Source organism: Natrix helvetica, assembly GCF_964273705.1.
Source record: "Natrix helvetica genome assembly, chromosome: 1".
NCBI classification, from domain to species: domain Eukaryota; kingdom Metazoa; phylum Chordata; class Lepidosauria; order Squamata; family Natricidae; genus Natrix; species Natrix helvetica.
Window position 1 is genome coordinate 327,445,540 of NC_138548.1, and position 15,421 is coordinate 327,460,960.

Sequence of the window (15,421 nt, forward strand, 5' to 3'; positions counted from 1 at the left end):
CCAGGCATTCCGGAGTTATGATGGAACACACATGGACGGACGGACAGACACCCCAAGGAGTGTTAGGGGTGTCTTACCCCCACAGTATTTGTTTCCAGAGAGTAAGTCATCTGTGTACCTAGTTTGGTTGAAATTGCTCGAGGAGGTCCAGTTATGCTGCAACATACAGACAGCCATTTTTATATATATAGATATCTCTTATGTTCTGGCAGAGAGTCTACCTTTTCCATGTTCATCATATTATCTGTCTGTCTCTTCGCATGCAAGATATTCTTCTTGAAAAATTATGTTGAGATAAAACCATTGTTATTAAGGTAAGTCAGTTTTTTCATATTAAAGGTGACCCAACAGTTCTCAACTTTCAGATGTCAACTGATCAAATTACAGGTAGCATTTGAGTTTAACAGTTCGTTTAGTGACCGTTCAAACATACAACAGAACTGAAAAAATGTGACTTATGATCATTTTTCACACTTACGACCGTTGCAGCATCTCCGTGGGCACATGATCAAAATTAAGATGCTTGGCAACTGACTCATATTTATGATCAGTGCAGTGTCCCAGGGTCATGTGATCACCTTCTGACAGGCAAAGTCAATGGGAAAGCCAAATTCACTTAGTAACCATGTTACTAACTTAACAACTGCAATGCTTCACTTAACAACTATGGCAAGAAAGATTGTAAAATGGGGCAAAATTCACTTAACAACTGTCTCACCTGGCAACAGAAATTTTGGGCTGAACTGTGGTCATACATCGAGGACTATATGTATTATATAATTTTTCTAAATGTTGTCTACGGACAGGAAAAGTTTCTTCATATCACCTTTTCTCTGGTCCTTTATTTAATGTTATTTAACTGAAGATGTCAAAGAATGAATCTAGACTGTTTTGGTCAACCTTGAGCTTCCCTGCTGTCTTAGGGAAGGGGCCACAAACCTAATAAGGTAATCTAGACTCTGTTCCACTGAATAACATTTACTGTTGTGAGGTGTGAGATTTCTATCTCCAAGGCAATATGCTGCATAGTGGGGAGGGGTTTTGGTTCAGGATCATACAGCATGTTAAAATGTGATTTAAGACCTTTTATTTACATAACACCAGGTCTGATAGGCATTATCACTTCTATAATGAATATCACATAACTAGCCTTAGTGTGTGTGTGTGTGTATTTTTGAGGTTTTATGGCTAATAACACCACTCTTTTTTTGAAGTATTGTTGTTGTTAGTTGCAAAGTCACAGCCAACCTATCGCGACCCCATGGACATCGTTCCTCCAGGCCTTCCTTTCCTCTACCATCCTCTGTAGTCCATTTAAGCTCACACCTACTGCTTTGGTGATTCCATCCAGCCACCTCATTTTATAGTAACATAAAATTATATATCAATGGAAATATAATTTAATTGAGAATGTAATGCAATAACTTTTAAGAAGTATTTGCTATTAGAGTAGCAGTTATAAGGAAGAAAAACACATAGAAAAAACAAGATATACAAATATTATCACCATAGAAAAAAACAAAATATATAAAAATTATCACCATGTCAGTCAATACTTAGTTGGGTAACCTTTAGCATGAATTACAGCCTTACAACATCTTCCCATGGAGTGAATCAAAGTCTTTTAGTTCTGCAGCTGTTACAATGTAAAACCAAGATTGAACAATTGCTTCTAGGTTTACTGGGTTAACTGGGTTTTATTGCTGGCTATATTTGGCTATACCTTTTCATAGAATACAGATAATTGAACAAACCTTGTTGCATTACATTCTTGATTACATTATCTTTCCATTGATATGTACTTTTATGGTACTACTGCCAAAACAAAGTGTTATTAGCCATCAAACCTCAAAAATACACTTTCCCCAAAAGGTTCCCACAATTTTGGTCACTACAGTATATATCAGTAGTGGTATTCACTTCCCTACCAGTTCGCATAGGTGAGTGTGTGCGTCTGCGCATGTGTTCCGCCTTCCGTGCATGCACTTTGCCTAAAAAATGTCCTAAATGGGATGCTGTAATGGGCGAGTTGGTGGGGCCACCTGTAGTGTACGGAAATTTCATTGTGTTCTAAATACAATGTGATTTATATTTAACAAGCAATATTTATAATTTCTGAACTTACACACCAAACAGAAGTCATGAAAAGAAAATTCTTCACAGGTATACTTCCTCACAAATTAACTTAGAACAGAATAGTATAGATATGCCTTTGTTCCAATTTATTTACTACTGTTGAACATTCAGCATTTGGATCAATACTAATGAAATATGATAGGTGGAGCTCCTTGTTGAATGCACTTTTGTTTTGCACAGAATGACCAGATTCCAACCTACTTTGTTTTGCAATGCATTTTATTGTGACTATATTGTGAGCTGCCTAATCACTTTGGAATGAGATGGTGTCTAAATTGAATTAAATAAATATACATATCAGCAGATTGTGCAGGGTTGTTGTTGCTGTTGTTTTGTAATTTCAAAAATATGAAATTGAAAATAGAAAAGTATAGAAACATGTATTAAATAAACAATATTTGGAAGTGATGTCTCTCAAGACTGTTTTCTCTTTTGCAAATTAGCTGATCTTAACATTATTAAGAAATGATCTCTTGAATTAAGCCAACTGTCTGGGTTTGCACAGCATCAGATAAAATACAAGCCAGGTTCATATTGCAGCAGAAACTAGCCAATTGTCATTTTAGTCTAACAAGCTATATGTCACTTGCTTTGGTCTGTTTAAACCTTATTTTAGGAATTAATATTGCTTTGTTTAAAATATATATTTTTGAATTATATTTAACCACTAGAAGTTTTAGGACCATTCATAACCCTAGTGAGTTTTAACCATTTTATTTTTCCAGTTTACAGTGCCTCTAAAATGATTCGTGTAATTTGTGGATTATGCTAGGTAGCCTTATAAACGTCCTGATGTCTAAGTTGCCTCCCAATATTGTATTAAAAATTAAGGCAATAACTAATTAAGTTTATATTAATTCATGGCCTGCTTTTTGGATGATAACAAATTGCAAAAATTAAGATGAGGAAATATGAAAACATCGACATTTTATAGCTTTATGCCTTGCGTAGATTTGAAGTTACATTATCTCTTTTTTTTAAATGAACTCACTGTTGAATTATCAAAAGCATGTGTGGGTTGAGTTTGTACATTGCAATCTTGCATAAGCTTAATGGTGAAGGTTATTTGAGGGGCCACTTCTCCCCAATTTCATCTAGCAGTCCTGTTAGCAGTAGCAAGTTCCTAAAATTAGAGGGGGTCATCTGATTGGATCCCGTGGTTCTTTTACGCTACTATACCTAGCATTTCCCCCAAGATTAAGGCAGTGTTCTGAAAAGGCCTGAAGAGCTGGCTTGGCTATCTGGACTGGGAATCAGGAAGGAGTAGCCTTATAAATTGTTGTACTGTTGCTGAATTGACTATGCTTGTGCATTGATTATATGGTGTTTGCATTGTTTTAATGTTTCTAACCCTGTATAGTTATTTTTACCTTTCTTTTTTGGTATTGTGTTTTCATTTTGTAAGCTGCCCAAATTACATATGTGAGATGGCAACTATTTAAATCAAATCAATAAATTCAGTGACAGTGGCACTGGGTGCCCCGTTGGGAAGATCTAAGGCACCAGATTAAAGTAGAATTCCCTGGAGAAAATCTATGTGGGTGCTAAGAGTTGAAATGACTTGATAGCACATCATCATCAGCTACAGTAGAAAATTCACTTGAATCAAATGAGAGCTTTTTCTAGAAAGGAAGACAATTCAGGAATTTAAGAGAATTAAGATCTCACTTACAAATGTAAATACTTTGAATAGATTGTATGTATTCCCATTTCCTTATTTCTTGAAAGGCCACATTGCTTCTTACTATGATGCCAGTGCTGTATTATCAAACATTGCAACACTTCCATTTTTGAAAGCTCCAGAAGAGATATGATTTTTGATCATTCAATTTTGAACACCTTTGGCCTCTTTGCTATTAAAAATAGACTTTAAAAAAGAGTCTCTTAGCTTATTTTCTAAAAGTAAATCGGGGCAGTAAATAAAGGTTATTTTAAAAGCTTTAAAAATTCATAATCTGCATCTTTAAAAATGCTAGGGCACTGGAAATTTAAAATGCACTGGTAACTGTGCGAACACATAAACAGATAAGCAATTATCCACAGGAATTGCTTTGTCTACTAAAATTTGCAATCCAGAATTGTCTAGAGACTCTTCTGGCACTAGCAGATGAGCAGCTATTTTTAAATAGAAATTACGTTGGGCAGATATGTATGTCAGGGGGAAACTTATGTCCCTAAAATATCATTACCAGAATGTTCTCTTTATAATAACATAATTCTATTTATAAGTAGCCAGAAATCAACACAACTTCATTAGGTCACCTTGTCACTACTCAATTAGACTACTATAATGTGTTCTACATAGGGTTGCCTTTAGAGGTCATTACATTTTGTCCAAAATGCAGTGGCCTATGCATTATCAGGCATTCAGCAGTCACAACTTATTAGATCCATGCTGCAGAAACCATGTTAGCTTCCAGTGCAACTTAAAGTGCTAACTGATAAGTCCTTTATGGTTTGGCACCAAGTACCTTCAGGGCTACATTAGAATTTCTTCCACTGACTTGAACCTGCCAGGAAAAGCAAGAAGTGTGTGGTTCTCCTCTCTGAGGAGGTGTGGGCAACTGAGGCATGAAAGGGATGCTTTTATGTTAAACTAACCCTGACTCTAGCTACTTTCCAAAAGCATTTAAAATCAACTCTTCTAGACAAGATTGGAACTTGATGCCTATCTTCTGTTTTTCTTGGACTGGATTTTCTGGTTTGTATACTTTATGTTTTGAGTGTTATTGGATTGTGGTTCCATTTGTGAGAACCTATGAGAGCATACAGGAATAGATGAAAGAAAAAATTAAGTCTCTTGAGTCTAGTTGGTTCACTAACTTCCTGGACAAGTATAAGGAAGTAGTCCACCATTGCCTTCTTCCATAGTGTGGACAATACCCTGAGATTTTCTAGATTATTTCCCATCCTAGTCCAAACTAGGTCTAATCCTACTTAATTTTCTAAAATAAGGGATTGTCCTATGGCAGGGCTATCAAACTCACACCCCGCGGGCCAGATAGGTCACGCCCTGGCCACGCCCTCGTCATTTAGCGAAGTGGGAAAAAAGTCATATATCATGTGATGCCCCCATGATGACACGAGTTAGGCATCCCTATACTATGACCTGTGACCTAAGGTGTGATTTTAAAAAAAAGTTGTTTGAATGGTCTATAAGCAAATCATGCTTATTTAAAGAGAAGGCAGCAAAGCATACCCAGACATTTAAATTCATGTATGTACAAAAACTGGAGAGTGTTTTATTAAAACAGTTGAGACATACAAGTGTTATCCAGTTTGTAGATAGGAACTTATAAAGCCAAGTATGAAAATCAGTATAATTTAAAAACCTGATACAGTTTTAAAAGTTGATCATTTTTTTCTTTTAAAATTACCATTTTCATTAAGTTTCTGAAACACTATCAAAGAAACAGTACAACAAGAAAGTTTAAAGTAGTTCTACATCAGATCAGGTGACACAATGTTCATTAGGTTAGTAGGAAATGACCTAATGATTCTAGTATAATCAGGATAAGACAGTTTCCTTATTTCAGGCAAGGCCAGGTGTTACCTTTAAGAACTGAAACAAAATTAGCCCCAAGTCTCCCTACAAAGAAGTGACTTCTAGATTCAGTTTCTCCATCTCCACTGCCCTTGAAAGACAAATATTACAAGATTCTGAAGTCATCAAAAAATAACTTTACTACAAAATTTTGTCTTGACCTTTTATCAAATTTTACTTAAGGAATAAAATTGCTAAACCTTTATCAAAAGATTGGCAAGATTGGGAAGAAAATTAACACAAAATTATGGCCTTTAATTCATGTTGGAATTATCTGTAGAAATTCAGAAGAGGGGGGGAAATGGACTTTGTCTTGTTTTTTTGTTTTCCTACCCTCCAGAGACACATAAAAGATTCCCTAAACCCCCCCCCCTCAAAACTGAATATAAATACCCTATTTTAAACTACTGGTTTGGCGAGGCCAAGGGGTTTGCTTAGATAATCATTAGCAAGTGCACATGCCAGAATAAGCATAGACATTTTAAACTTTTTTTTCCCCTTCTTTCTTAAGGAAAAAAATGAATTATATCCTCAAGTTCTTCAGATCACACAGAATTGTGCCTTGAGTGTTCTGGATGCTTTGGCAGCAAAAGAAGTGAGTTCTGAAACAGACTCTAAGCTCCTTGTTGAAAATGAAACAAAGGATGGGGTTGACTCCTGCCTGGGCAAAGGTCATCCAGACTGAGATGGTCAAATAAATCTGAGGGATTGTGCTGGCTTTGGTGAAGACACGTAAGTAACAAGTCACGATGTAGGGAGACCAGAGAAGCAAAAATAGGAGGGTGATCATGTAAAACATCTTGCAAATCCTCTTCTCCGTTTTGAACTCCTCTAAGACCAGCAGTCTCTTGATCTGGCTATGAGTAGTATTTTGTCGGATGCCCACCAAGGTAGGAGGGGTAGGACCCCGGCCAAAGCCAGCCGTCCAGTTAGCAGCTGCCTGACCAGTAGCTCCAGGCCCATGGAAAGTCCAATTCTGGCTAATGGCGGGCACCAATTGGGCCGGCTTCATTTTGCGATGGCTGTGAATGAAGAAGAGGAGCTTGCCGTAAACCAGGTGGGTGGCCGCCATGACCGTGGCGAGCATGAGCATGAAGCCCAGGGTGTCATTGGCCTTGACGTAACGGTGCTCAAAGATGCACTGCTCCTCTTCGCGGATGAACTTGTAAGTGCCGACGTCAAAGATAGGGGGGAAGGCCATGGCCATGGAGAGCGTCCACACCATGAACACCACGGCCAAACAGGTCCAGCCGGTCATGCGCTTAGCATAGAAGCGGTGGTGGGCAATGGCCATGTAGCGCGTCACCCCCACACAGAAGAGCAGGAAGGCGGCATGGAAGCAGAAGAGCACCGACAGAAAAGCCAGCACTTTGCAGCTGAGCAGCCCATGGGGCCAGAAGCCCGCCCCGCTGTGCACCGAAAGCATGACAAAGGGGAAGCAGGCCAGGGAGCGCAAGCCATCCGCCAGGCACAGGTCCAGGAGCAAGTAGTAAGGGGCCCGGTGCAAGTGGCGGTCCTTGAGGATGAGCCAAACAAAGAGCAGATTGCCAGCAAGGCTGAGGCAAAGGATCAAGCCCAGGGAGGCCAGCTTCAGGCCAGAGGCGCCCAGGAGGCTGCCGGGGATGGGCAGGTGGGGGCTGCTGCTGCTGCTGCTGCTTCCCAGCTCGCTGGAGTTCGCCATCTAGCAGGTCCGGCGACAATCCCCCTTCTCTCCCGACGTTCAGGCACAGCTATGGCAGGGGCGGGGACGAGGCGGCTTCGTCTTCTTCAACGGCCGCCGCCGCCGTCTCGCCTTGCCGGGCTCCTCTTCAGGCTTCTCCCGCCCAGGAGACAGGCTCCCACTCAGGAGCCCCCATTGCTGGCACCCATGTCCCCCTCAGCGACATCCCCACCCCCCGCCCCCTTCCCGTCTCGCTTTCCCCTCCTCGGCCTCGCTCCCAAACCTCAGCGCCGTCCTCCCGCCCAGCAGCAGCGGTGAGCTCAGGCTGTGCGCAAGCCCGGCGCCCCCCATTCCGGCATGGTAGGCTGGCTTCAGCGGAGCCGCCTTCTCCGGCACCCTCCGCGCCGCGGGTTTCCCCTTCTCCTCCGCAGCCCGGCTGGAACGCGAGACTCCCGCTTAATCCGAGGGGCGGCCATCCCGAAACTTTAAAACGGAGACTGGAGCGGGCCGGCAAGGCTGGAGGAAGGGGAGCGACTCCCGCGCGTCTCCCTTCTCCGGACAGGGGCGCGCGGTTGCAGCCGCCGCTCCTCCAGCATTGCGCCTTCCTCTTGTGGGTACCGTCTGCCTCGTTCTTGGCCGGGACGGATTCTGTGGAAAGGCTGGCGTCCTCGCCGCCTCCTCCTCCTCCCGCTGCTGGCCGCGGTCTTCCCGGACGGCGCCCCGGCGAAGGGCGAGCACGCCCCGGCAGGTCTCGCGCGCGGGGAGCCCAGGTTCAGCCTGGAGCGCAGCCACCTTGTCTTAGTGGCTGCAGCTGCACTTCCGGTGGGCATGCTTCTCCGGGGATGATGGAGGGAGGGGGAGGCTGAGCCTGCGCAAAAAGGGACCGGGGGGGGGGTGTCGGTCAGCGGCAAGCTTCTTTCATTGCGGATTTCGGTCAGACAACGCGTTACCCCGTTGATACTCATGGGAGGCTCTGCCTGCCTGCTTGTCCAAATCCATCCACCCAGCCATCACTGGGTGCACACTGTACACTGAGATATATATGCATATGTACACTATTGTACTGAGAGCATATGCACCAAAGACAAATTCCTTGTGTGTCCAAACACACTTGGCTACTAAAGAATTCTATTCTATTCTATCAGCATCCCCACAGATCAGGGCAGTGCAGCGGGTGGCAAGACGCAGCTGCTCTTCGAAAACAAACCGAGGTTCCTGACAATAAAGCACACATAGGAAGCCACAACAATGCCAACATGATGTCATTGGGATGATTTCATTGCACAAAGGATGCCACCGCATGCAAGTTTGCATTAAAATGTCATGGCTGGATCAGTTCCACCGTCCCTCCCTTCCCAAAACCACCAAGGTCTTGGGTCAGTTGGTCCCAGGGAGACCTTTCGTTCCCGGGCAACTTGCCCTTTTAAAAAGTGCTATTCGCTCATCCTTCATTCCGCATCAAACAGCCTCCGCTGACTTGGCCATATTCCCCCTTTCCCTCAAACATCAACGCGAATGAAAAATGACTTGCCAATCAGCGTGCTGCAGAAGGAAAGGGGCGGGACAATTGTTCTCTTTAAGCTGGTTGGTTGGCTCCTCCTCTCACTTTGCAGTTCGCTGAGTTCCCACTCTCAGCTGCCTTGAGCTGCTAGCGAAAAGATGAGCGGTAAATGCAGTAAACAAACAAGGAAAATGCTGGGTTCATAGTTGAAGCCACGTTTGAACGGCCACAAATCCATCTCTCCTGGTTAATATCTCTCACTTAACTGAAGAATTCACTGCCTGACTCCAGGTTGGTTGGTTGCTGGTCAATTTACTTCTCGTGATACAGATACAGGCGTGCCCCATTCAGTACCCAAGAAAGAAAACCCCCAACTCCATTTACGTAAGGGTACTTTTACTGGACATGAAATGAAAACAGCTAAAGTGAAGCAAGATCTGAAGCAAAAAAGAGCGAACGTGTACATATCAAACATTTGCCCAAGACCCTCTCCCCAGTTACCCCAACCCAATGTCCAATCTGCAACTCCCAAAGGTGTCATGTGGGGCATCTTCAAGTGGCCTCATTCAGCTAGTATGCAAAGACGGTTGACCTTGACCAAGCCCAAACACAAGCCATCAGCATGCATAGAAGATGGTGAGAACAAAACTCCCTTCATGATAACTCCTCCAGTACCTAGTAATTCCCCCCCAAATACCACGAGCCCCCACCCTCCCCATTACTATGGCAGCCGATAGCAAGCAAGCAAAGTAGAGGCTGACAGAGGTAGTCTTCACCTTACCACTGCAATTGAGCCCAAAATTTCTGTTGCTAAGCAAGACAATTGTTAAGTGCGTTTTGTCCCATTTTATTATCTTCCCTGCCACAGTTGTTAAACGAATCACTGTAGTTGTTAAATGAATTATGTGGTCATTAAGCGAATCTGGCTTCCCCCAGTGACTTTGCTTGTTGGAAGCTGGCTGGGAAGGTTACAAATGGGTGATCACATGACTCCAGGACAGTGCAAATGTCATAAATACATGCCAGTTGCCAAGCATCTGAATTTAGATCATGTACATGGGGATGCTGCAATGGTCATAAGCATGAAAGTCACCGATCGTAAGTCACTTTTTTTCAGTGCCATTGTAACTTTGAATGGCCACTAAATGAATGGTTGTAAGTCAAGGACTACCTGTAGTATGAGGGTGCTCCCAAAATATGCTTAAGAGGAGAGGATAATTTTATACATAAAATTTCTGGTGCCCTCCAAATGTAGTGGGCTGCAATGCTTTTATCATCAGCTTGGAGTATGAGCTACTTCTGCTCCCCTTTTTTAAAAGGTTCCAGAAAAGTGGTCACATTTGGTGTTTTGCAGCCTGTTGGAAGAAATGTCCATCTGGGTTCAGTTCCAAGTGGGGAAAAGGACACTGGATTCATGGAAGTTGCTTGCAAAGAAGGTTTATTGATGATGGACAGGACCACATGGTTTGAGGTCCTGCAGGGGAGGGGGGAAGAGATGCTGAGAGTGCCCGGGTTTTATGCCCTCTCTGGGCTTTTGAATTTGAGCTTGTATTCTGATCTGTTATCAGACTCCCATGGGGCCATGCAGGGGCAACTCTATAGGCTGCCCTGGGTCCTGAGCTGGGTGATGATGTAATGAACGGGCTTTGGGATTCCTATTATGGCTCTGCCTGAAGGAGGTAGATCTTTGTTATGTAGAATAGACTGGCTCAGGCCTTAATGGTCCATTGACAAAGGTTGGGGGGATGAGTTTCTGCCTCCCTTTTGGGGGAAATATTCTGTCCTTTTAATATTTCCTAAAATATTTCATTTTTCTAGGAAAGGGATGGGTGCTAACTTCCTACAAGCCGAAATCAACAAACAGGTAACCCCTTGAAGGCTAATACATTTATTATTTTCTTAAATTTGCATGAAGTGTCATATACATTAAAAGAGGCTTGTGCAAAAAATAAACAATAATAAGGAGCCAAAGCATATTTTGCTGTTCCTATATCTTTTGTTTTATTTGCTGAAAGACTTCAGACTTGACTTATCAAATCTTATACTGTGTAATTAGTAAAATTGCTATAACTTAATTAAAATGGGCAAGATTAACACAAAACTAAGGTATTTTCATCTATGACTGACCAAACTGCAGGTAGTCTCAACTGACAACAATTCATTTAGTTGACCACTCAAAGTTACAATGGCACTGAAAAAGGTGAGATATGACTCTGTAAACCGCATAGAGAGGGCTGTAAAGAACTGTGAAGCAATATATAAGTCTAAGTGCTATTGCTACTTTTCACATGTGTGGCCATTGCAGCATGCCTGTGGTCACATGATCAAAATCCATACACTTGGCAATTGATTCATATTTATGATGGTTGCAATGTCCCGGGTTCATGCGATCACATTTTTCAACCTTCTGGCAAGTCAATGGGGAAGCAAGATTCACTTAAAAAACATATTACTAGTTTAACAACTGCAGTGATTCACTTAACAACTGTGTCAAGGAAGGACATAAAATAGGGTAAAATTCACTTAACAAATGTCTGGCTTAGCAACAGAAAGGCTGGGCTCAGTTGTGGTTAAGGGCTACCTATATAGAAATTTTACTCTCTTAACTAGTGCCACAAATTCAGGCACGGGATTCAGCCGGTTCGGACTGGTTCGGGCAAACCGGTAGTTCCTGTGATCAGTTAGCCCCACCCACCTGCCCCTGCTCTATTCCATCCTATATTTCCTTTGTTTGAAGCCCAGGTGATCTGTGCGTCTCAGTTGTTTTACTCACCAGAGCTGCAGAAAAGGTAAAATTTAGTGCTGTTTTCAAACAGAATGCACGCGCGCGCAGCAAACCAGTTGTTACACTGGTTGAATCCCATCACTGCACAAATTGTATTGCTTCAAAGCTGCACAGAGGCAGAATTTCAGCAATCCTTTTGAAATATGGTTGAAGAGCTGGTTCCTATGGTTTATTATAGAAACCAAAGCAGGGTGAGAGAAAGTCTCTTAAGAGTCGAGCTTAACTCGAAGCAGATTTTACCATGGCTCCTTATGTTATAAATATCGTTGCAAAAGAAAGGCCACAGTTCATTGACAGCACACATCCTTGTATAACAAAGATCCAAGTTCCTCATGCTTATAAGTTGGGCTGAAGGATTCTTTACCTAAAATCTTGGCGAAACATTTCCCTTTCCCAATAACAAATACTGAATTACATGGAATATAAAAGGAGTTTCTTGATATATCTTTTAATCTTTAAGGCAGGACTCAAGGCCTTAGAAGTGCTATCTAGTACAGAAACATAAGAACATTTATCTGTTTAACAGGACACTTCCACAGAACAGGATTCTAACTTTTGGAAAAGCCAAGTGAGAAAAAGGTTTTTAAAATGTTAGTAGTTTTCCAAAATACATTGGAATACACACTTGTACAAAAAGACATTTCATGTTTTAGAGTGTTTGTGTTGAAGAGACAGGATTCATTCACTATATTTGGGGTGGGGTCAGAGGTAAAAACAGGCCAGGGGTGGGTTGCTCCCAGTATTACTGCATGTGCAAAACATTTTAAAAAGGAAAAAAATTAAATTTGTGCAATTAGAAGTGCGCAGAACTGAAAAGAAAGATGGCGGCCCCATAGGAGAACAGGTTTGTTTAAAAAAATAATTGCAGTAATTCAATTTTTTTTAAAAAAAACCAACCCGGATACAAGTCAGTATAGACCTGGGCCGGAAAGCATGTATCCCAATTATCCTTCCCATTTCTATTTCGAAGAATGCTTATTAGACTTACCATTTTTTTCTGACTATAAGATGCACCGGTGTATAAGACGCACCAAGATTTTGAACTGGTAAGTAAGAAAAAAGGTTTTGTCCTCTCCGGCCCCCAGGAGTACTCTGCAGGCTTCAGCAGGGCTGGAGGAAGGCAAAAAAGCCCCAGTTTTTGTGGAAAACGGGAGTTTTTTTGCAAAAATGGAGGTGTTTTTGCCTTTCCCCAGCCCTGCTGAAGCCTGCAGAGTGCTGCTGGAGGCTGGGGGAAGACAAAAACACCCCCGTTTTTGCAAAAAAATGGTCTGTTTTTCGCAAAAATGGAATACAGGGATGGAGCTTCAGGAGGCCAAACATGGCTGTATTCGGTGTATAAGACCCACCAACATTTCCACGCTCTTTTAGTGGGGGGGAAAGGTGCATCTTATACTCCGAAAAATACGGTATGTGTCAGTGGTGGGTTCCGGATCCCGTTGCAACTGGTACAGTTGCTATGGAGCCCGGCATCTGCCACATGAATGTGTGCAGTGGGCGCACAGCACACGCATATGTCTTACCGTCCAGCGACACCTCCGTGAGCGTCCACGATGCTCCAGCTGCTTGGCAGAGCATTGCACAGGTGTTGTATGCGCCGTGCACATGCGTGGTAGTGCCAAAGAGTTTAAAGGCAGATAAGGAGTGTAGATGGGCGGGTGGGCCCTCCAGAGCACGGGCGGGCGGGTGGGCCCTCCAGAGCACAGTACCAGAATGGTACCCGGTGCTCTGGGCAGACTCCAGTATGCCCATACTGGGACATACCACCTGCAACCCACCACTGGTATGTGTGAACCAGGAATATTCTCGTAAATGAAAATTGTTTTACAAGTTCATTATTACTTTGGCGGTTTTTTCCCCCTGCAAGACCTATTTATTAATGTGTATAGTATAATATGGGGGTTGTTAGAAGAAGCCTCTTGTTGCTAACCCTCTAGCAGCCTTCTCCCTTCTCTGTCACTGTTTACACTCAGTCAGGACATACTTTGAAACTCCAAATTGCCTTTATTCATAGTTGGAAATATGATACATAAGGTTTCTGTCAGACAAGATCCCAGTCACTGTACCAGCAAGATTTTGTAGTCATTTCGCACACAGAATGAAAATCATGCTACATTATTGATTAAAATAATATACTATTCATGCTTAACCATCTTCTAAGTCTGAACTTTTCTGTTTATAGCTTATCTTGTACATACATAGCAGCGTTTCCTTAAGGACAGCCATGTTATTATCAACTGCAGTGATTCACTTAACAACTGTGGCAAGAAAAGTGTAAAATGGGATGAAATTCACTTTAACAACTGTCTCGCTTAGCAACAGAAATTTTAGGCTCAATTGTGGTTGTAAGTCAAGGACAACCTTTATAAGATGGCAGCTATATAAATGTTTTAAATAAATAAATTAATGGAGATGAGTATTGAAAGATCATTTTAGCTTTTATTTCAAAGGTTTTCTGATTTTATTTATTTTAGATTTATTACCATGAAGAAGTAGGTTCACAAGACAACAAATATAAAGTAGAATCATCATTCTATTAAAGAAAAAAATGCATAGTAATTAGGCAACTTTAAAAAGAATAGGAGAGGGATATTCTTCCAGTTTCAAAGTACTATTCCATTACAAATGATCTGTTGAATAAGCCATTTTCAGTATTTCAGTCACACAACTAATATTTAGCTGGTGATTAATTATATTTGTTTAATATTAGGAAAGTCATGTTCCAAAACCAGAATAAATTCTAGATGTTTTCAATTCAGAATTAGTTCATCTCAGAACATCATCAATTAAGATTAAGCAAAATTCTGGCATCATGTTTGTAACTCAAAGTATTAATTGGCCGAACTATTAGAAGGAGCTAGGTAATTTGAATAATGTTGAATTGTACTGGTAAACTCTTTCATTTCTAAATCAATTCTCCTATTGTGGTTTAAGATAGAGATTATTTCACTAAATTGTGTTTATGGATGGATCATTTAAATGGTTCGTCCTCAGGTAACAATGCAGGAGCTGCATATTAATTCACTATACAGCCAGTTTTACCTTTGAATGTATTTGGATCATCATTTTTTTTCAGGTTATTGCATCTTAGTTTGTATATCTAAAAAACTGGTTATTTATTAACCTGCTCTTGAATCCTGTTCTTTCATTGCTACTCTCCTTCAACAATTTTCTTAAATTGTGAATAACCCACAGGCACTTTCTACATGCTTATTTTAACAGCTTTAAAAACCACTGGCCTGTGTTCCTAAAAGCAACACAGTGAAGCTAATGAGCTTGGGGAGATACTAAGACACTGTAAACTTCTCAATCCAGTTGTAATTAGCATTCCGAAGATCACCATTTCTTTGCTCTAAAGCTATTATTTGATTCAAGTTGTTGCTTTTTTAAAAAAAAAATCCCCTCCGGAGGTGAACATTTTATATCTTGTAATTAAGTAAGTGCTTCATTACCTTATACATATGTAGAACACTAGACTAGAAACATCTTACTGCTGTATTTAAGTATATAGTAGGGAAATAGATTTTTGCATTCTTTCCGCTAGGTCACAGATGTCAATCTTGCCATGTCATGTTACCGTCACATGACATTTGCTGATTTTTTTTTTCTCCCATTCGCGGAGCTGGTATGAGAGTGGCCTGTGCATGATGCATCCAACCAGTGAGCCACTACTTTGACACCTCTGCCCTAGGTCTATCTGATATACAATACAATACAATAGTAGAGTTGGAAGGGACCTTGGAGGTCTTCTAGTCCAACCCCCTGCCTAGGCAGGAAACCCTATACCGTTCCAGACAA

The 15,421-nt window shown here is 41.6% G+C and overlaps 1 protein-coding gene across 1 annotated transcript; it reads right to left on the bottom strand.

Moving 5' to 3' along the window:
• Nucleotides 1-5,354: 5,354 nt before the first annotated feature.
• On the bottom strand, nucleotides 5,355-8,410 carry GPR27 (G protein-coupled receptor 27). Its single transcript, XM_081945035.1, has one exon. The coding sequence runs from the start codon at nucleotides 7,359-7,361 to the stop codon at nucleotides 6,204-6,206; it is 1,158 nt and encodes a 385-aa protein (XP_081801161.1). The 5' UTR covers nucleotides 7,362-8,410; the 3' UTR covers nucleotides 5,355-6,203.
• Nucleotides 8,411-15,421: the final 7,011 nt, after the last annotated feature.

Excerpts from the sequence above, each read along its gene's own strand:
- GPR27 (XM_081945035.1), bottom strand. The coding sequence starts at position 7,361 with ATGGCGAACTCCAGCGAGCTGGGAAGCAGCAGCAGCAGCAGCAGCCCC.